Source organism: Eriocheir sinensis, unplaced genomic scaffold (genome assembly GCF_024679095.1).
Source record: "Eriocheir sinensis breed Jianghai 21 unplaced genomic scaffold, ASM2467909v1 Scaffold263, whole genome shotgun sequence".
NCBI lineage: Eukaryota > Metazoa > Arthropoda > Malacostraca > Decapoda > Varunidae > Eriocheir > Eriocheir sinensis.
Window position 1 is genome coordinate 415,001 of NW_026111569.1, and position 22,763 is coordinate 437,763.

Genomic DNA, 22,763 nt, shown 5'->3' on the forward strand with positions numbered 1-22,763 from the left:
TGCGCCAGATTTATGACCAACACTTTATTTCAGGCTTTAGATATTCAGGTGTTCCACAAGGCTTACACCAACACAAAAGCATGTTTGCCAGTTTGTACGCACCGTTCCAATTAGTACTCACAACCGAAGGCATGTTCCCGAAATAATGTCAATCGGTTTCTACGTATTTAGAGAGTAATCATCATACGCGAATATTTGTTTTCTGATGTGAGTATGAACTGTAATGGTGCGTGCAAACTGGCATATGTTCCCTGAGTAATGCTGCCTATGGCGCCGGTAGGCTTTCTTGATGGGGCCTGATGGTCGACCGCAGCCCAGTCTGCTCGCTGTTCATCCTCCCTTTTGAGCTGGTCGATAAATGGGTACCTGGGGAAGATAAACTGTGATAATCCGGATGTTACACTTGCTCTGTAGCTCTGGGTTCTTACCCATACATAACATGCTCAAGGGTCAATGAAACGGCTGAACACCGTTGCCACGACCACTCAAGCGTATGCCACCAACTTTCCCTTTCCTAAGTAATCATCCAATACCCTTAATTTCAATACCCATTCCTCCGTTCCCACACCCCTTTTGTAGTTCAGTAAGAATTTCATTTTGTTCCCTAGATTCATAATAGTTCCAGATAGAAGGAAGACAGATAATGTAACTTACTTTATGATTTTACAGTTAGCAAAGATCTTTTTTTGCTTCTTCAGTTGATATCATTCCCAGATAAACATTATAACTTGATGCTTAAACAAACGCACAGCCCCAGGATCCTACACGGTAAGGAACTAAGCAGCAAAATATGGTCTTTTTGTTCGTTTCTTTGTTTCTTGAGAGACTTTACATCTTGAAAGGGTCAAGAGCGTTGAAGACTTAGTCGCTAGAGCTGCAAGATTTATTCGATAGTGATAGCAGTAGTTGCATTATTAATTTAGGAATGAGTCAGTGCATAACATTTTTAGTAGCACTCAAGCGTTTTCTCTAAAACACACACACACACACACACACACACACACACACACACACAGAGAAAGAGCATAACATTAGTTCTACCATAAAATTAAAAAAAAAATAACTGTTTCATGTGGATGGATTTTGTTCATCACGCAGTTGACATTTATCACTGGAAGTTCTTTGGCATTGTTGAACACTTCCTGGTGGGTGAAGGGAACTCCTCTCAGTTGACTTCATTCCATATCAAACGCGTTTCAGCTTACTTCGGCTCAGGAGTTAACACAACCACTTTTTACCACAACCATGAATCAGGCGCACTGTCCAATACATGTAGAAATATGCAAATGACCTGTATAGAGACCTGATGCCATGCAGAAAGGAGCAAAATAAACTTAAAAGAGCCTCAATATTTCATTCCTAAATAATAGAATTTACGTCGCCTTTGATGTTTCATCTTTGCGGCTTGTCAGATTCACGAGAAGAGAAACAGATCATCTTCGATAAAAAGGAACCAACGAACACTCCTGAATGTTATCCCACGTAACAAAACAGGATTCACGCCAGCATCGATATTTCATCAACGCGGCTTGACGAATTCATGAGCCAAGGCGCGCGACACGATTGAAGCGTTGAAGCTCCACTAATCATACATGAAACAAACACGTTGATCCTCTCGCCTGAAACACACGTGAAATATACGCGTACTCGCTGCAATGATCATCAGTCATCCACGCTTGATAGGCTTTTTTCTCTATTATTTCCTTTGCTAAATAATACGAATCTTAGAGAAAAGGAGGAAAAAAGAGCATGCAGAGAGGGGTTGTGGGGAGAAATGAGGCCAGCACTGAGGGGGCAAGCGGGCTGGTGAAGGGAGACGAAGAGGGGCGGTAGGGGGCAGAGGCAAGGCAGGACTCTCGGGTTAACTGGCTGAATAATGGCGCCTTTCTATGCAGATGGGGTCCCTGTGATAAGTCCGGCAGCCAAATACAGCCTTAGTGCCCGGGGCTGCAAGGAGAAATACACACACCTTGATAAAGGTGGAGATAACAGTGTGTTAACGTACTTTAATATACGTAAGAATAGGTCACTGTGCCTTAGGATTTCTCTGCCGTAAGCCTCGTTTATACGTTAAGAGATGAGGAGGAAGGGAAACAAGCAAATAATGGAACTATATATACGATACAGTGAAAAGGATTTACCGAGAAGGATGTACGTATGAGAGGAGGAAAGTGAGGAGAGAGATTAAGGTAAGTAAAGGGAAATAAAACAGAGGAGACGATGAGGATAAATATAAATAAAACAGAACTAAATAAAGAAGGAATGATTAGAACAGAGAGAGAGAGAGAGAGAGAGAGAGAGAGAGAGAGAGAGAGAGAGAGAGAGAGAGAGAGAGAGACATACATCACGGAGGAAGAAAAATTAACATATGTGAGAGGAAAGTCTGGAATTTGAGGAAGGCAAGGAGGAAGGGCCAGCCATGGAGTCTACTAGCATCAAGGAGCTGATTCAAGGTACGTCTCAAACTTCCTTTCCTAAGATCTATGAGGCAGACCCTTCCGCCCCTCACGTCAGCTACTTGCAAAGGTCAATAAGGAGATCAATCAAGTTCTCACGTAAACAGCATTTTTGTTACGAACGTTAGACTCGAGTGTTGAGTAAAGAAGGCTTACCCGCTCAGTCGGGGCGTGTTATATAGATTATAATAACCGCTGTGAGGCAAGTGTGGAAGAGGCACCGGAGCCGACAGACCCTACGGGGGTCGTCATCCCCGTCGGCCCTGTGGCTGGAGAGGAGTTAACACACTTGTTTGCAACAATAGTAGAGGATCGCATGAAGCTGTGGGTAAGGGATGAACGTGATCATCAGCCTCGACGAGATATGGCACGTGACAACAGTCATGGGGCCGCAAATGAGGAAACACGTTATGAGCGCGAGGAAAACACTTCACGGCTTTCCGTCAGGGTGGACCACACTGGCCCAATACGCCATGAGGCAGACGGAGAAGACACAGGGTCCTTGATTGGCGAGGAAATACATATTGGACGTGATCTTGGGCGCGTTGCGCAAACACAAATATCAAGGACTCGGCCTTAAATGAGGAGACACGTAGTGGGCGCGCAAGAAAGGGCCTCTTCCCGTCGGGCGGGCCATGAGGGCTCGAGACACCTCCTTGAGGCAGACGGGTAAGAGACTGAATCGATGAATCCACAGATGAAGACGTAAGTACGGGGCGCGCAAAAAACAAGGTTGGGTCTTCTCACCAGGACAGACCGTTGGGGTCTACGGGCCTGCTGGGCAACAGGTGGAGAGGATACTGGGACCTCAAGCAATGAGGCAGAACACATCAGGTGCGCTAAGAAAAGAAAAATGATAAGGGCCCGAAGACCGGCCATGCGACCGGCAGGGTAGAAACTGGGTCCTCAAGTGATGCGGAAGTACACGATGGGCACGTGGACGTGGATGTATGGGGATGATATTTACGACTCAAGAAAGGAAGAAAGCGATATGCATACCTGGCGTACGAGGAAAAGGGAGATGAGGCACACGCGTGGGAAGTGTCTGGACAGGAAAGATATATAAAAACAAAAATAAAATAATAATCTAGTCAGTAATGTTGTGGTAGAGGAGAGCTCATAATGGTGTAACTTGCCAAAGGGGAAAATTGCGCTGAGATTCGACGTAAATGAACAAAATGCGATTATCAGAGGATCCAATGTAGATGAAGCTTGGCTAGATTTCATGAGGTGTGTATTAGTATTTCTATTATGAACTAGCAAAGCCTCCCTTCAGGGTGCAGATACAACAAGTTGAACTACAAACAATACCAAAAGGTACTGGAGAAAAGCGAAGGCAATGAATAGTCCAAACTGGCCAGTCAAAGCCAAAAGGAGGAAAAATAAAATGACGGTTTCAAAAAGACATTCGCACGAGACTTAAATGTAGAAATGTCTGCAGAAAGGACAATCTCACTGGGTAACTTATTCCATAAACTTGTCAACGACGGAAGAAAACATCGTGAGAAATGTGTCGTACTCTCTTCTTTCACGACCGGTCACAACCAGATTCATTATGCCCTTTCGTCAAGATTGGAAAATGTGTTAAGAAAGGAGAACCAGGTAATTACAGGCCCATCAATCTAACTTCAGTTGTAGGGAGGCCACTCGAGAGCATAATTAGAGGCACCTTGTAAATTACCATGGAAGTCACTTGGTAATAAAGGATTTTCAACATGGCTTGCGTAACAAGAGTTTCTGCTTATCGAACCTAGTGACCTTTTAAAATGACCTCGTCACTGTTTATGACGTAATCACTGGACGTAGTCTATCTCGATGTTCAGAATATTGAGAGTAAACTACACCAATGACCGCACGTTGGTTAAGTAACTAACAGCAAAGAGTGGTGAGCAATGGATTTGATTCAAGAATGGACGCTTGGCCGTAGTGGTGTCCCTCAAGGCTTAGTTTTTTGGCCCAGTGCTGGGTTATACCTGATACCAATGATCAATGACGTTGACGGTGGACTCCATAATCTCATTAGTAAATTTACTGACAATACAGCGAATGGTAACTCATTCCTTTCCTCAATGCCGACGACGACGACAGACAAAGCCAGCTCGTCCGATAGATGGGAGATGGCATTTTAACATAGATAGAGCCAGGCTCTTCAAATTGGTAAAGTATGGTAACATATAAATAAATAAATGAATAAAATACCAATAATAGTAATACGAGGTTCGATCATGAAAGGTGTGGCGTTCAATCCAATAAACTCAACAGCGTGCAGGGTGCCAAGGACCTGGATGTCGATTCGCGTCAAACTTCAAAGAAACATCAGAAGGCTATTCACGAAAGCAATCAAGACTCACTCATTCACAACGACTTTTGAAAAAGTGTATCGAGGATTCTTATCGAGCTTTGATCGTAATTGTTGACGCCCCATGCGGAGCGCTGCACTAGCAGTCCAGCGGGACCTGAAACCAGATATCTCCGGCCAGAGTGGCGAGACAGCGGTAAGGGGATGCGACGATGTAGGCGTGATGAGTGAAATGCTGGCCCCTCAGTTGCTGACAACCGGACTTCAAAGGCACATCATTTAAATTGCGAGGGTGTGCTTCTACGGCACGTCGGGAGACACCATTGGGGGGCGTGCTACTGCTGCACGAATTCCGGGGCCCCGCGTGCTACTGACGCAGGATCTAAATGTATCAAATGTATCGTATGCGGAGCGTGCTACGGTGGCGCGTGTGAACGACCCGCTTTTATTCATTATCTACATCAATGACATAGACAATGGGATAACTAGTGACATAGGTAAATTTGCAGATGGGATGCACTATTAGGACAGGGGAGGATGCTAGAGCACTGTAGGAGGATCTCAACAAACTGTCAGCTTGGTCAGAGAAATGGCAGATGAATTTTAACATCACCAAGTGTAACGTACTTAGTTTAGGAACACGCAACCCATTACATGGGTATAGTTTAGACTCCATAGGTAGAGCAGAGTGTGAAAGGGATTTAGGACTGTTAGTGAACTCTGACCTACAACTAAGGAAGCAATGTATTAGTGCGAAGAATAGGGCTAACAGGGTATTATTAGGCTTTATTAACAGGACGGTAACCAACAGTGCATAGTGCAGAGGTCACCCTCAGACTCTATTTAGCGTTAGTTAGGCCACACTTAGATTATCCTGTCCAGTTTTGGTGCCCACACTACAGAATGGACATCAACTTGCTAGAATCAGTTCAGAGGAGGATGACCAAGATGATTCAGGGGCTGAGGAACCACCCATATCAAAATAGGCTGAAACATCTAAACTTACATTTATTCACTAGAAAGACGAAGAGTGCGGGGAGATCTGATAGAAGTATTCAAATGGGTCAAGGGTTACAACAAAGGCGATATAAGTAAAGTACTGAGAATTAGCCAGCAGGATAGAACTCGCAGTAATGGATTTAAATGAGAAAAGTATAGATTTAGGAGAGATATAGGCAAGCATTGGTTTAGTAGTAGGGTGGTGGGGGAATGGAATAGACTCAGCAATCACATAGTTAGTGCAGGGACGATAGCTTGTTTTAAGAGTAGACTGGATAGCTACATGGACGACAGGTGGCAGTGGGAGGGAATCTGGAGCTGCCCTGTGTAAGCCATAAGGCCTCTTGCAGGCTCCCTATGTTCTTTCCTCCCCAGTCAAAATACATCTTCCTTCCCTCCCTCCCTCCCCCCAATCATGTTCTCCCTTCTTTCCTTTCCTCCCCAGTCAAAATACATCTTCCTTCCCTCCTCCTCCCCAATCATGCTCTCCTTCCTCCTTTCCTCCCCAGTCAAAATACATCTTCCTTCCCTCCTCCTCCCCCAATCATGCTCTCCTTCCTTCCTTTCCTCCCCAGTCAAAATACATCTTCCTTCCTCCCTCCCCCCCAATCATGCTCTCCCTTCCTTCCTTTCCTCCCCAGTCAAAATACATCTTCCTTCCTCCTCCTCCCCAATCATGCTCTCCTTCCTTCCTTTCCTCCCCAGTCAAAATACATCTTCCTTCCTCCTCCTCCCCGAATCATGCTCTCCTTCCTTCCTTTCCTCCCCAGTCAAAATACATCTTCCTTCCCTCCTCCTCCCCGAATCATGCTCTCCTTCCTTCCTTTCCTCCCCAGTCAAAATACATCTTCCTTCCCTCCTCCTCCCCCAATCATGCTGTCCCTTCCTTCCTTTCCTCCCCAGTCAAAATACATCTTCCTTCCCTCCTCCTCCCCGAATCATGCTCTCCCTTCCTTCCTTTCCTCCCCAGTCAAAATACATCTTCCCTTCCCTCCTCCTCCTCCCCATTCTGTCCTCCCTGCCTTCCTTTCCTCCCCAGTCAAAATACATCTTCCCTTCCCTCCTCATCCTCCCCATTCTGTCCTCCCTGCCTTCCTTTCCTCCCCAGTCCAAATACCTCTTCCCTACCCTCCTTCTCCCTTCTGGCCCCCCTCGAAAAATTTTCTCCCCAGTTCCCATCTCTCCCTCCCCAGCCCTGCCACTTTTCTCCCCCTATTTTCTCCTCTTCCACAGCCTCCACATGTTTCATCCACCATTCATACAACACGTGAAAAAAATGAAAAAACAAGAAATAAATTAAATGGCGGGGTTTGTTTTGGCCTCTCTCTTGCTCTTGCTCTTGCTGTACAGATGACCCGTTGGAGAGTCAGGCCTTCGCACCGGCACAACCTGTAAAAATAAAACAACACAAGCAGTATCCATTACAAATATAATGTTCTTTCAGCTGTGCTTAGTGAGTATCCTGCATTTGCCTCTAGATTGTAGTCCATATGTACAGTCCCTCAAGCATAGCTGGGCGTTATCGCAATAAGTTATCGCGATACTTTATCGCTGATAACAAAATCGGATTATCGACCATCCGCTACTTATTTAAATATATATCGGTATCTTCGTTACTTTTGTAACCAAACTAGCGATAATCGCTACTTTTTTTCCGCCTCTCAGGAAAATTTTTTTGTCTCCTTACTGCGCATGCGTGGCCCGGTGTTGTATGAAAAAACTTCGGGGTATGAAATAGCTTCGGTGATGAGATTTCATGCTTAGGTCATGAAAATTAAAACACTAGGTTATTATTTTTTATGCTACTCAAAAATCAATACATCATTGAGCAAAATCATTTAACTTTGCCCCAAAAATGATTATTCACTGCCTCAAATTTGATATTCCATATTCGTTGGTGAGCATGTCATGGTATTGAAGGCACCCGGTGTTGTGTTATTTGGTGTCCCATCGTCAAAAGCTGGCGCTTTTGTGTACAAACACTGGTCTCTCATGAACTGCGCATGCTCAAACCATTAAGTGTAGCCCTGTACAGTCTCACAATGCTTTTTTAACACATTAAGAGTTGCTGGAAAGCTGAATCAAACATACAGTACCACCATCCTCGCTGTTTCTAGAACGACGTACACTTTGTACATATAAATACAACTCGTACAGAGTGTCATCCTAGAAACAGCGAGGATGGTGGTAGTTGTACTATATGTCTGATTCAGCCTTCCAACAACCCTTACTTACAGTTTAAAAGCTTTGTGAGACTGTACAGGTCTATGCTTGCTGGTCTGAGCATGCACCGTTCACGAGAGACCAGTGTTTGTAAACAATTTTTGACGGTGGGGACGCCAAATAACACGACACCGGTTCAGGCATTTCTAGTATTAACGTCCATATGTACGTGTCAACGTGTGGTTTTAAGGTTTTGTAAGTTTCCTAAAATACAGATAATGAAAATTTGAATTCATCAATGTTGTTCTATCTGAAATATCAATATAATATCGTTTTCACCATTTTACTTTAAGGACTAGTATTTACTCTATCTCTGTATTCATTCCCATCTAGTGCTTGGGCAATGTTCTCCGTCCCCACATTTTATTGTCTTATTGTCCAGGGGGAGGTACCGCCCCCTCCCTTGTTGTGCTTTCCTTCCTACCATTGTATCTTTTTAGTTTCATGGTGCTACCTCCACATGTATTAATAGTTGTATAATCACACTCTGTCCTGCCTGGGGGTTGGGATGGCATGTTCCTCCCTTCTCCCTTGTTGTTTACCTGCAACAATAAACTATCAATCAATCAATCAATCTATCGGACTTATCGCTAGCTAGTATCGGAATTGTGGATTTATATCGGGTATCGGTTATCGGTTATCGCCTATATTTGTGTCTCTAGTTAACGAATATCAGTTATCGACATTAAGGTTTTTCATTATCAGTTAACGGTTATCGGGAATAAGGTTTTCTGTTATCATGCCCAGCTATGCCCTCAAGTCTATAAAGCAAAAATGATGCCCAACAAGACCATGTCATTACCCCACTATATTCTTGTTGATCGTCCCCATACAACTTTTGACTGAGGAATAACATAGCCCCTTGACAAACAGCCTCCATGTAAAAGTTGTCCCTCAAGCCTTGGCCTCAGCAGAATCTATAGAGCAAAAATGATGCCCAACAAGACCATGTTATTGTGACTACCCCACTGTATTCTTGTCCAAGTTGATCGTCCCCATAAAACTTTTCACTGAGGAATAACATAGCCCCTTGACAAAAAGCCTCCATGTAAAAGTTGTCCCTTTAGCCTTGGCCTCAGCAGAATATATAGACCAAGAATGACACCCACGGTTACATCACACCAGCCTCACCTTGCCCCCTCAGTGTCCTTGGCCTTGGTGAGCAGGTCCACGTAGACACTCCAGATGTCCAACCTCTTCCAGTAGGTGCTGAGGAGGGACTCAAACGTGGTCCGACCGCACTCGGTCTCCCCAAAGCGAAACTCAAGCTGGCCAAACCGGTTGATGAGCTCCACATCTGCAATGTGAGAAATGAGGCCCTTAGATAAAGCCTCAGTCAGGAGTTTTAATGTTTTTTACGATAAAGGAAGCAGCTCAAGGGGAAAAAAAAAAAAAAGCCTGCTAATCACTGCTCCTATAAAACAGAGCTTAGAAGAGTGGCCAAAAGAAAGCTAAGTTTCAGGAAGGGTGTCTTGATGGTACATAAAGTCTAGTGTAGAAGACAACAAAGTATTCCTAGGAGCTGTAGCCTTGGTGTGAAGAAGGCTGATGACAAGGCCCCAAGGAGTGCACTACATGGGGCTTTGAGGTGACAAAATGCACTGGAAGGCTGGATAAACTAAGTGACAGCTTTGAGTGAGGAAGAGTGACTCATGGTCCTTCTTGTCGAGAGAGCGCAGCGCCCGCTCAAAGAAGCGACGTCCCTCCCCAGCCATGATGTGACTGAAGAAGAAGAGTCCCGCCTTCACCCACACACTCAGCTCCTGACTGAACTTCTTGGACATGTTGAAGTACACCCTCTCGGCCTCCTGGAGGGACACAACGCCATTAGCACCAGAAGCTTATTGAAGGCTATTGCTAAGGACATAAGATAGAGTTAACCCCTTGACTGCAGATTTTCTACAACATCACCAAGCTACAGGAATGGAACAAAAAGTGGCAGCCACAATTCGATGAAGAAAAATGTAAAGTCATGCACCTTGGGAGGGGATATCCAGCACACCAATACCACATGGGAAACACTCCACTATCCACCACAGAGGCAGAGAAAGACCTGGGACTGGGAGTGTATGTTACCAGGCTACCAGTGAAGGGATATCCAGCAAACCAATACCACATGGGAAACACTCCACTATCCACCACAGAGCCAGAGAAAGACCTGGGAGTGTATGTTACCAGGCTACCAGTGAAGGGATATCCAGCACACCAATACCACATGGGAAACACTGCACTATCCACCACAGAGGCAGAGAAAGACCTGGGAGTGTATGTTGCCAGGCTACCAGTGAAGGGATATCCAGCACACCAATACCACATGGGAAACACTCCACTATTCACCACAGAGCCAGAGAAAGACCTGGGAGTGTATGTTACCAGGCTACCAGTGAAGGGATATCCAGCACACCAATACCACATGGGAAACACTGCACTATCCACCACAGAGGCAGAGAAAGACCTGGGAGTGTATGTTACCAGGGATTCTCGCTCTCAGCATATACCATGGCCATGGCCAGGTGGACCTTGAGCTGGTCGTTAGTGGCCAGCGCCTCCCGGTACGCCTCGGCCACAGACTCTGGTCCGCCGTAGAGCACCTCCAGCCTCAGCAGCACTGTCCACACGTTGAGGCGCTCCTCCTCCTCCTGTGCGTCCATCACCTGCAGGGCTCGCCGTGCCACTGCCTTGGCCTTGTCCACCTCGGCACTCTGGGGACATGCCAACACAGCTTCACTATGCTGCCCAATAATCCAGGGCAAATTTTTCCTATTCATTTTATTGGTAACTCTTTCTTTCACAACTTGCTGTCCAAATAAAAAGCAGCGATCCACTGATGGAAGGAAAGGGAAGGGAGGAAAAAGGGAAGAATGAAGGGAAAGGAAGGGGAGAAGAAAATGAAGAATGAAGGGAAGGGAAGAAAGAAGTGAAAAATGAAGGAAAGGGAAGAATGAAAGGAAGAATAAAGGAAGGGAAAGGAAAGAAGAAAATGAAGAATGAAGGGAAGGGAAGGGAAGAAAGAAGTGAAAAATGAAGGAAAGGGAAGAATGAAAGGAAGAATTAAGGAAGGGAAAGGAAAGAAGAAAATGAAGAATGTACTTTAATGTGAGAGCTGTGTTGAGGGTCTCCTCCTGAAAGAGACTGTTATAGATAGGGAGACACACACACAGAGGAAAGTGCTTCTAGAATTTACTTACAAAAGGAAAGAAAGAATGGAGGCACTGCTTAACTCTTGCATTGGGAAGCTGTACCTCAAGGTGGAAACTGGAAACTGATGAGCTGTAGCAAATTCTAATTTTTTTTTACTCATGAAAGGAAAGACAGTGCCGGCTAACTCTTGCATTAGTACCTCAAGGTGGAAACTGACGAACTGTATCCACACGGCTGATGAGTTTGGACTACCCTGGAGCATGGTCTCAAAGTCCATGGCTGACTGTGGCGAGCGCCCGCCCCTCCTCCAGCCGCGAGAACTGTTGCTCCTCCTCCTTGGACTGGGCTATTATTTCTGACTTCCGCATTCTCCTCTCTTTCTTCTGTTAGTCATAGAGAGAAAGGTGCCTCAGGATAACATAGGGGAGTGAGCTATGGGGCAGCATGAACCTAAATGCACATAGTTATAAGGTAGTAAACAGACCCCTTCATCTCTTATCCTCTTTCTGTTAGTGTTAGGAGGAAGGGACATGCCTCAGGATAACAACTAGGATGGAGGTACAGGGCAGCATGAACCTAAAGGAACATATCTACAAGGGAGACTCATCTTGGTAGTAAACAGACCCCTGGAAAAACAACACACATCAACAGGAGATCAATTTCACTTTATAGGACAGAATCAATCAGTACAAACCTTTGGCATGTCTTGGTCCTCACCGTCTGAGGAGTCCATGAACTCCGGCGTGTCGGGAACTTCCCACACAAAGCCTGTTCCCAGTGTGAGGCAAGGCTTGGCACCGCTCACCTCACCTTCCACCTCATCACCCTCACTGGCCTTCATCTCCTGGGAGGGGAAGACAACACTGTTTGAACTTTGAATCAAGATATATTCAGGGCCAGATTATCCTATACGCCAAGTACACCATGGCGTATAGGTGATAATGCGTGAAAGTCGGGATGGTAAGAATTTAGGACTAACCGCGAAACTCGGATAGCGTGAAACTCGAGAGGGCACTGTATATTCCATGCTCTTATGCTGCTGGTGCTGAGTGCTGAGAGGGAACATCAGGTTATATGAGGAGCATGTCAGACCTGGGTATTGGTGCATTAAAAAATTGTGCAAGGCAAGCCACTGATCTCAGGGAGTTGTGTGGGCTTCAGGATTTTGTGAGTAGGGTCGTGAGTGGAAGAATGTTGGGAACCACTGCTTTAGATACCTATGTGTAACAGTGTGTGTGTGTGTGTGTGTGTGTGTGTGTGTAATCGTATGTCCATAAATCTCCATCAAGAAAATCTACGAGCGCCATGAGCTGAAACGTAAAAAAAAATAATGATAATAATAAAATAAAATCACCTAAAAAATCAAATAAAGGTTGTGTATGTGGAACAATAGTACATGGCATCACCCACCTCGCGGCTGTCCTCGCTGGGAGAGCTGTCGGCCCCTTGCTCCACCCCCTCTTTGGCCTTATCCTGAGAGGCATCCTTCTCAATTTTTGAGAGTGAGGGTGATGGGTGAGCCGGGCACCTTGCTGAACACCACGGCATTCATGATCTCGTCCCCTTCCTTCAGCACCTCCCTCAGCAGCTGGCACTTGCTCGGGTCATCCGAGAGGTGGTGGACAGGTATGGAAGCCTCGACGTTGTGGGGCAGGACAGTGACTGTGATAGCGTGCGTCCTCACCTCGTCCACCACACACCTGACTCTTGCTCGCACCTCAACCTTCCTCGCTGACTTGGGCACCCCACTCAATGGCTGAACGTCCTTGTCAACCAGGAGACTGAGGGTGATGTTCTGCTTCTCGGGGGACACCTTGAGGACCCTGCAGCGAACGACTCGTCCCTCGTGGAATGCCGAGGCTAGACTCATGCCCGACTCAATGCCGACCTGCGACCTGGGGACGAAGCCTTTCACGTCATTTTCACGTCGTTTCACGAGGAGGCCCTGCGGCAGCACCTTGATGACGTAGCCGATGGTGAGAGTGTTCTCCGCCTCTTGCGAGTACTCGGTAAGAATGGGCTCCTTGGCTGTAACCAGCTGGGACTTGAGGGTCAGGAGAAGGTGCTGTCTCTTGGAGTTGACCTTGAGCACTCTGGCGGTGACCTGGTCCCCCACGATGTGCTTTCGCTCGGGGTGCTTCATGGGGCCGTCCGTGAGGTGCAGTGAGGGCACGTGGCCACTCATCAGCTTGCTCACCGCCAGCCGTGCGCCGTTGCTGTCGTAGCTGTTGACGGTGGCCTGCACAACCTGCCCGGGCTGCAGCTCACTGTAGGCAATGAACTGAACAAGAGGAGTGTCACTTATAGAATGCAGATACTATTATTATTATTACTGAAATACAGGAGAGGACATTTAGGGAATATATATTGAAAAAAAAAAAATATGCCTTGAATTCACAAAGCAATGAGCTTAATGAGAATGATATGTCAGTCATGGTATAGTGTGATATTACTATTACTGAGACCCATAATATGACATCATGCAAAAATAAATAAATAAAACAAATGATATCCCTTCAATTCACTGCAATAAATTCCAAAGTCCATTTAAGACCAAGTAACATACTGAACAAGTGGTTAGTGGTTCCACTCCCCCTAAACCCAATACCTTAACTATATATGAAAGAAATTCCTTGCGTCCGGACTGTCTGTCTTTTATTATCAGTAAAGGAAGCAGATCATGTGTGTGTGTGTGTGTGTGTGGGGGGGAGAGAGAGAGAGAGAGAGAGAGAGAGAGAGAGAGAGAGAGAGAGAGAGAGAGAGAGAGAGAGAGAGAGAGAGAGAGAGAGAGATAAAAAAGCCTGCTAATCAAAGAAAGGCAAAGGCACTGAATAATGGCAGTCTAAGTCCCACTAGTAATCCACTCACCTGCCGCTCGAAGACAGACTTCTGCAGTGTGACAATGAAGAGTTGGTCCATGTGGTTGTACTTGAGGAGGCGACACGGGACCTTCTTGCCCACCCGGAAGTCTCGGTTGATGTGCATGAGGACCTTGGTGTTGTCGCTAATGTGGTTGGCCGAGCAAAACCCTCGAGCCTTGCCGCCTAAACTCAGGAATATGCCACTGGCGAGGACTTGTAGATCTCCGCCTCTTGAACGATGACTCCAATCTCATGTCCATCCCTGGGGTCCTTGGCAAGGCTAAAAACACAAAAACATAACCATTATAGATTCCAGTCATGGTGGTGGCATTATGTACAACTGACATGCATGCATTTGGTGAAGCATCTCAGCTATTAACCCCTTGGCTGCAGATTTCCTACATAAGACATCACCAAGCTAAAGGAATGAAACAAAGAGTGGCTGCTACAATTCAATGAAGAACAATGTAGTCAAGCACCTTGGGAGGGGATATCCAGCACACCAATACCACATGGAAAACACTCCACTACCCACCACAGAGGCAGAGAAAGACCTGGGACTATTATGTTACCAGGCTACCAGTGAAGGGATATCCAGCACACCAATACCACATGGGAAACACTCCACTACCCACCACAGAGGCAGAGAAAGACCTGGGACTATTATGTTACCAGGCTACCAGTGAAGGGATATCCAGCACACCAATACCACATGGGAAACACTGCACTATCCACCACAGAGGCAGAGAAAGACCTGGGAGTGTATGTTACCAGGCTACCAGTGAAGGGATATCCAGCACACCAATACCACATGGGAAACACTCCACTATCCACCACAGAGGCAGAGAAAGACCTGGGAGTGTATGTTACCAGGCTACCAGTGAAGGGATATCCAGCACACCAATACCACATGGGAAACACTCCACTATCCACCACAGAGGCAGAGAAAGACCTGGGAGTGTATGTTACCAGGCTACCAGTGAAGGGATATCCAGCACACCAATACCACATGGGAAACACTCCACTATCCACCACAGAGGCAGAGAAAGACCTGGGAGTGTATGTTACCAGGCTACCAGTGAAGGGATATCCAGCACACCAATACCACATGGGAAACACTCCACTATCCACCACAGAGGTAGAGAAAGACCTGGGAGTGTATGTTACCAGGCTACCAGTGAAGGGATATCCAGCACACCAATACCACATGGGAAACACTCCACTATCCACCACAGAGCCAGAGAAAGACCTGGGAGTGTATGTTACCAGGCTACCAGTGAAGGGATATCCAGCACACCAATACCACATGGGAAACACCCCACTATCCACCACAGAGGTAGAGAAAGACCTGGGACTATTATGTTACCAGGCCACCAGTGAAGGGATATCCAGCACACCAATACCACATGGGAAACACTCCACTACCCACCACAGAGGCAGAGAAAGACCTGGGACTATTATGTTACCAGGCTACCTGTGAAGGGATATCCAGCACACCAATACCACATGGGAAACACTCCACTACCCACCACAGAGGCAGAGAAAGACCTGGGACTATTATGTTACCAGGATACCAGTGAAAGCCAAATCCATGCCAATTGCAGCGGACAGGTTAAGTCAGGATATGAAAACTGATCTATGCTACACTCAACTAACAATATAGTTATTTAAGCCTCATACATAAGGCAGTACATCAATAAGCTTTGACACCAGCGACAGCATTCCGTACTCACCCCGTGGTGCAGACATTCTTCTGGAGGGTGAGATGAACCACCTTGCTGAGGGGCATGACGTACAGCACCCTGCCCCTCACGCTGCCTCCGAGGCCGTACTGCTGCAGCCGGTCAAAGGGCTGGGCCAGGTGCGGGGGGCTCACCACACCATCCAGCCCCGCCTACATGAGGGTGAGCGCGTCGCCTCGTATCTGGGGAATGGTTGGAATCCAGTAGACCCTCTATAAGTACGCAAGACATGTACCAAAAAAATTCATACAAAATGGAGGTGTTATTTCAATGAGATTTATTGTGTGTGTGTGTGTGTGTGTGTGTGTGTGTGGAGTCAGCTCAAGGGAGTACTATATTAAAATCCTTGCAAATAAATGCATTAAATTTAATTAGATCTTGATTCTCTCAATGCAGTATCAGAATAACTGCAACTCACCTGTTTTGGTGGGACAGGCTAACAATGTTTTAATATCAGGCTGTTTTTGACATGGAAGTTCATATGTAACTTGAATAATAATAATAATAATAATAATAATAATAATAATAATAATAATAATAATGATAATAATAATAATATCAGCCTTGGTAGTGCAGCAGCTGTCTGGCCCTGAAGGGGAAGAAAATAGATACATTGCTGATTAGGGAGTTAGACAAGAGTGCCTACCTTTGAGATGGTAGTGTTGACGGCAGTGCCCGGGAGCAGGAGTGCCAAATTGGTGGTGTGGCTTAGGTCCAGGGTTGCTGAGCCTTGGGGTTGGCACTGAGGGTCAGGCGCAGGTTGTCTTTGGTGTCCCTCCCAAAGATGTTTGTTAGGACGCAGCGTAACACACTGCACACCCAAGTGTCTGCAACGGTGCGTGTCAGTCAGGCAGAGAGTACATGACTGTTAAGAGTGGGATAGACACATAGCCCATCCAACCTCATGAGGGAAAATAAGGACAGTAAATGAAAAGTAGAAAAAGAAGAAAAATAGAAAGCAAAAGAAGAAGTAAAAGAAGAGAAAGAAAAAGCAGCTAAAAAAGAAGATGAGCAAGAGAGACATAACAAAGGGATTAAAACATAAAAGTTTGGGGACACAAACTGAGGAAAGAAGAGTTGGCAAATATTGTTGTTCATTGTACTAGAAACTATAATGTACAAAGCATGAAACAGTAATAGTATGACAAAATGCTTACTCTAATAAAGCCACAGTCCTTGTAAATGATTCAAAGCTGCTCTTTATATGCCAACAACACCAAGAGAGAGAGAGAGAAAAAATAAGCGTAAAACAATCTATGGCACCTACGAGCCTTATCCGTGTCCTCCCTCTTGAGGAACGCTGCCTTGATCTTGGGAATGCCTGTGTCCATGACATAGCCCTTGTCCTCCAGGCTGGCCACAGCACAGGGCAGCACCAGACCCTTCTCCAGGCACGATGCTGAGATGCCAAAGTTCGCCTCATTGGGCATTAGTGTGAGACTCACTGTGGACAGGGAGGGAGAGGAGGACTGAAGGTTACTGGTTGGTGCAGGAGGCAGTATGTTGAAGTCTGGCAGCATTGGGCACCGGAGAGGCTGAGGCAATGGACAGAAATCATTGGAAGTGTATCATTGACCGTCAAACCTCAGAAAGATTATGGGAAAGTATGTTGTTAAACAGAAGATGATGAAGGAGAATGATGATGACAGGTCTAATGCCATGTGTGTGTGTGTGTGTGTGTGTGTGTGTGTGTGTGTGTGCAGGCCAGCTCACCCCAGGTCATGTTGTTGACCTTCTCGATGGACACCACACTGCACGCCACATGCTGGCCTGGCTGATACAGCTCCTGCAGGGCCTGGATTTCCTCCTCCCCCTCCTCATCATCCTTCAGCTGGAAAATACAAATAAATAGAAAAATGAATGATCAGGTCACTGTGGTGGAGTGTAAAGAAAGACTCCAATGACACACAAATGTTTATAGACATATCAAAGGGGGAAAAACTGTGCTGGTGTATTTTAGCCTTGAACTTGAGCACATTCAAGGTGTCACACAAGAATGAGCAAGAAAAGAGTAACAAAATGAAACATAAAATAATTTGTAAGGCAATACAAGAAAACTCAATGAGTGTACACAGTCACTCACACAACTCATGACCATTCTCAGCAATACTAAGGTAAAACTGTCCTTGGCAACCCTCACCTTGGACAGAAGAGCCGTGTAGGGCCGAGAGATGTTTGCCAGGCTGATGCTGCCCACCAGCTTATGGGGCAGACTCACCACCAGCTCATAGTCCCTCTCCTCCAACACACAGCCCAGCAGCACCTGGCCAACCATCAGGCTCTGCAGGGGAACACACACACACACACACACAACCAAACAAGAAAATGATACTCCATAGGATATAATGATGATTTACAACTGACATTAACCTCTTGACTGGGGATTTCCTGCAAGAAGACATCACCAAGATAGAGGAATGGAACAAAAAGTGGCTGCTAAAATTCAATGAAGAAAAATGTAAGTCATGCACCTTGGGAGGGGATATCCTGTATACCAATACCACATGGGACACACTCCACTATCCACCACAGAGCCAGAGAGAGACCTGGGAGCATACGTTACTAAGCTACCACTGAAAGCCAAATCCGTGCCAATTGCAGCGGATGGGTTAAAATATGTTACATTCATGCTAATTTTTCTTTTATTAATCAGGGCTTAGAGCAGGGGTTCCCAACCTGGGGTACATGTACCCCCAGGGGTACATTTGCACTTTTCAGGGGGTACATTGGGTCCGAGAGAATAACCACTACTGTACAATACACGGTGTTGTAATCTGCATTCATATTGCACAATGTCGTGTTTTTTCAATTTCCTCATTTTAGTAAGCAAAACTGTTATTTAACTTAAATTATATCGTCAGTTTACACATACAGATTTCATTATAAAAATAACATCAAAATATTACAGTTTCGTGGTTTTTTCCCTAAATTTCCCAAGGGGTACAGAGGAACAAAAAGGTTGGGAACCCCTGGCCTAGAGGGATACAGCTACATCTCATTATTTTGCTACTCTGTCCTCCATCTCTCACTAAACATTTTAATCTGTCATTTCCAGGGTTAGCCATCTGCATTACTGTGGTCTCTTCAACACTGATCCATTGCCACAACCTTACTATTCCCAATGCTGTAACGGCAAGGGAAGACAGCCATCCCCCATCCACAGACTATTATTATTATTATTAATGAGATTCATGAAACTGCATCACGGGAAAAAGAGAAAACTGATATACACACAAACAAAGTCTATTCAATATGCAGACACTGATATGAAAAATTAAAAATGAGACAGTGACAGAAGAGTAAGGAAAAGAATGATAAAAAAAGTACCAACAGAGCATTAGCCTGTACCTTGTAAGTTAACGGCTGGACATCAAGGGCAGACAAGTGGTCAGCCTTGGGTGTTTTCTTCACATGGACCTCTCTGTCTCCCTCCTGCTGCTTCTTCTTCTTGCCTTTACTGCCTTTCTTTTCCTTCTTTACCTTGACCTGAAATAAATAGAAATATGTTTGGAATATTCCTCGTCAAACTTAACCAGTAATAATGGTGATCAAATTACAAGGCTAGGTATATATAAAAAAATATCCAGATGGAGACGGAAACAAGAGAAGTGAATGACTAACTAAAACAGCAGAAACTTGGTATTTGTCTCACTCACCGAAAACAAGTCGCCTTTCTGCTTCAACTGTGTCATGGCTCCCCTGCAAGACAAGGTAATATGATGTAGTAATAATGACAGCACAACAAAATGTTACATTAATATCATGCACACGACCCTTCCAGCAATGTTATGGCTACTACAGTCATCCTTATCTCTGCGACACACAGTCCACCCTATTCCGTAACCACACCCACCATTGGTCGGAGGGTGAGTGGGCGACATCATCGACCATCTAGAAAAGAAGAATGCCTTAAACGAGGGACAGCACGGATTTAGGAGAGGTTGTTCCTGTCTCTCACAGCTACTGAAGCACTACCGAGGAATACTTGAGGCAGTGAAGGATCGTAGGTAACCTAGGAAGATGGAGCCACAGTTTCCTCACAGGCCGAACTCAACAGGTGTCAGTCCAGGGCAGTTTATCTCGACCCAGCCCAGTCAAAAGTGGCGTTCCTCAAGGCTCGGTGCTGGGACCACTACTGTTCCTGGTCATGATACAATACATCGACCAAGACCTCCAGCATGCGCAAGCCACATCCTTCGCAGACAACATGAGGATCCTTAAACATGTACAAGCCCACGGTAACACTGCCCTGCTACAAGCTGACCTAGACCGAGTGATAGCTTGGGCAGAAGAGAACAACATGCTGCTAAACATAAGAACATAAGAACATAAGAACGCAGGAGTCTACAAGAGGCCGGTAGGCCTGTACGAGGCAGCTCCTTTGACCCTAAGCTCCCGTGTATCTAACCCCACCTAATATCGCTGTCCATGAATTTATCCAGTCTATTTTTGAATGTGACAATTGTATTGGCACTCACCACATGACTGCTAAGCCTATTCCACTCATCCACCACCCTGTTAGTAAACCAATTTTTGCCTATGTCCCTGTTGAATCTGAATTTATCCAGTGACAAATTTGAAGCACTTAGATATGGCCCACTACAGAAGCTGAAGACCACAACAAGTTACATCTGCAACCAGCAAACCATCGAAATCAAACACCACGTCAAGGATCTTGGAGTGTATGTGAGTGATGACGCCACCTTCACATTGCACTACGACAAGATCACAGCGACAGCCCCAAGACTCACTGGTTGGATACTCCGTACCTTCAGAACCAGAAAACAGGACTGTATGCTGACACTGTGGAAATACTTGGTGCTCCCTAGGCTGGATAATTATGAATAAAGCCTCCCTTACACTTCCTGAAAAGCAGTGAGCCTCTCCGCCACTCACACCCGAACACGACGAACACCGTTCATTCACAGCAACACTTGAGTAGTACTACTGCAACGTTGCCGGCTGGAGGGAAGGTACACCACAGTGGGTGCAGGAACTCATTTCCGCAACTGTACCACCTGGACAAGCGGCTGTCAACAGTACCTGACCAGCCACCAACGCCAGGTGGCAACGGAAATGGTCTCCAAGGCACAAGAGGAGAGGAGACAGTGGGAAGCAGCGGAGATTCAACAAAGTAAGTAAGTCACTGCGGCACACACACCTACCAGTCCCTCCCCTCTCTGCGGCACACAGTCCACTCGGGCATACATCCACACCCACCAGTGGTGTGAGGAGGACTGGGTGTGGGTGACTGGTGGACCACCAGTCATTGCGGCACCCACACCTGCCAATCCCCAGCACACAGTCCACCCCACACCCACACCTGCCAATCCCCAGCACACAGTCCACCCCACACCCACACCTGCCAATCCCCAGCACACAGTCCACCCCACACCCACACCTGCCAATCCCCAGCACACAGTCCACCCCACACCCACACCTGCCAATCCCCAGCACACAGTCCACCCCACACCCGCACCTGCAAGTCCCTTCTCTGAAGCATACCGTCCACCCACACTCCCAGGCAGCAGTCACCTTTCCCTGCGGCTTCACACCGGCACCCTGAAGCAGTTCCTTGTGTGTTATGGGTCTTGGCAGGCCATGGAAACACGGCTCGTACAGGAACACACGGCAGGTCAGGTGTCGTTCGGGAAGCTTGGCCTTTGTATCGGCAGTGTTTATGTCCCCCAGGTGTTTACTTGATCTTGATGTCACAGGTGGCGCGGGATTTCTCCCCAGCCAGGCCTTTGTATCGGCAGCTCCCGTGAAAAGAAAAGAAAACATGCGGAAAGTCTATGTTCTCGGGGCAAGATATCATTCCCTACATCTTGCACGCCACATGCCCTCCAAGAACTCTTTCACTGCCTCAATCACTCGTCCACTCGTCTCTCCACTGAGCCCCAGCAGCAGCACCATCCACTCCCTTCCAGTCCTCCCGTTCACTCCACGTCCCATCTCACTCAGAAACACATGCATCATCTTCGTTCTCTCCCTGTCATACTTCTTGCATTCCAACACTACCTCATCACTGCCCTCGTCCCGGCCCGTCACCCCCCGGCGGCTCTGGCCTCGTCTTCTTCTTCTCTGCTGAAATCGGCCACTCTTGTATGTTGTCGCCAAAATCTCCTGTCCTCTGCATCCACTTCGTCCAGAGCCAGCTGCCTCATGCTCACAGATACTCACAGATGATGCTCTGAAAGAGGCCTAATTAAGCCTGTGGCTCCAGTTCAAAAGCCAGTGAATCTGTTTTCCTCTGGCCTCGGCTTCAATAAACGGCCGTTGTTAGTGATATTTGCATGTAAGATCTTCATTTTTACATCTATGGGTCGTTCACATGTTCCACTGTACCTATAATGTGTGAAAGAATTTAGATGAATGATTTATTCTCGCATGGGATGGGATCAAAAGCAATATTAACGAGGAAACACATCATGCAAACCTAGATACTTCATTCCAATGTGCTCACAGGTCTTATAATTACTGAAATAAGAACAAAACAATGCAATCAACTCTCCAAGGACCAACACTAGGGAAATGATTATTATTCCTCCCTTAATTCTCCCTTATTTTTGTTTACCTGTAAATTATCTATCAATCAATCAATCAATCGTTATTGCTCCGTGTTGTGAGCAACCAACTGGTCTTATACGTATAGGCCACACACACACACACACACACACACACGAGTGTTTGGATGAGTGAAGGAAAGGAGGGAAAGATGATGGGATGGAGTGTGTGTGTGTGTGTGTGTGTGTTAGAACGAGAAAGAAAAAAGAAGGAAGAGAAGGAAGAAAGGGAAGGAAAGAAAGAAAATAACAGAATAAAAAGAAAAAGATGAAGACGAAGGAAAAAGAAAGTAAACAAAAACAAAATAAATGAAAATCGTAAAAAAAATCCCTGCGGCCCTTCCCTCCTCCTCCTCTTCGTGACTCGACAAGAGGAAGAAGAGGAGGAAAAAAGAAGAGGAGGAAGATAAGGAGGAGGAGGAGGAGGAGGTATATGGGATCAATTGAACAATTTCCCCCCCCAGACCGCTCTGGTG

General features: G+C 46.1%; 3 protein-coding genes across 6 annotated transcripts in view; all 3 read right to left on the bottom strand.

The window, feature by feature from the left end:
* The window catches only part of LOC126991349 (protein RRP5 homolog), a 12,561-nt gene extending 602 nt beyond the window's left edge, over nt 1-11,959 (bottom strand). The window contains exons 1-4 of one of the 4 annotated variants that reach the window (XM_050850112.1): nt 11,220-11,235; nt 10,450-10,679; nt 9,109-9,274; nt 1-366 (exon numbers count right to left, since the gene is read on the bottom strand). The exon at nt 1-366 is cut by the window's left edge and continues 602 nt beyond it. In XM_050850112.1, the coding sequence (XP_050706069.1) occupies nt 168-366; nt 9,109-9,274; nt 10,450-10,471 (387 nt within the window). In that variant the 5' untranslated portion in view covers nt 10,472-10,679; nt 11,220-11,235 and the 3' untranslated portion in view covers nt 1-167. Of the gene's footprint in view, nt 367-6,947; nt 9,275-9,317; nt 10,031-10,333; nt 10,680-11,219; nt 11,236-11,317; nt 11,502-11,812 lie in introns of those variants that run through there. The other 3 variants (XM_050850114.1, XR_007745434.1, XM_050850113.1) reach the window with 3 other exon arrangements.
* Nucleotides 11,813-15,952, bottom strand: LOC126991347 (protein RRP5 homolog). Its single transcript, XM_050850110.1, has 5 exons — nt 15,944-15,952; nt 15,713-15,873; nt 13,987-14,209; nt 12,529-13,399; nt 11,813-11,962 (listed from the first exon to the last, which is right to left on the bottom strand). Exons 1-4 carry the CDS (start codon nt 15,950-15,952, stop codon nt 12,608-12,610), a joined length of 1,185 nt encoding a protein of 394 aa, XP_050706067.1. The 3' UTR covers nt 11,813-11,962; nt 12,529-12,607.
* Nucleotides 14,188-21,745, bottom strand: LOC126991348 (protein RRP5 homolog). Its single transcript, XM_050850111.1, has 9 exons — nt 21,257-21,745; nt 19,378-19,420; nt 19,070-19,207; nt 17,862-18,002; nt 17,435-17,552; nt 16,989-17,165; nt 16,368-16,548; nt 15,713-15,903; nt 14,188-14,259 (listed from the first exon to the last, which is right to left on the bottom strand). The coding sequence occupies exons 2-7, from the start codon at nt 19,411-19,413 to the stop codon at nt 16,430-16,432; spliced, it is 729 nt and encodes a 242-aa protein (XP_050706068.1). The 5' UTR covers nt 19,414-19,420; nt 21,257-21,745; the 3' UTR covers nt 14,188-14,259; nt 15,713-15,903; nt 16,368-16,429.
* Between the last annotated feature and the right edge of the window lie 1,018 nt (nt 21,746-22,763).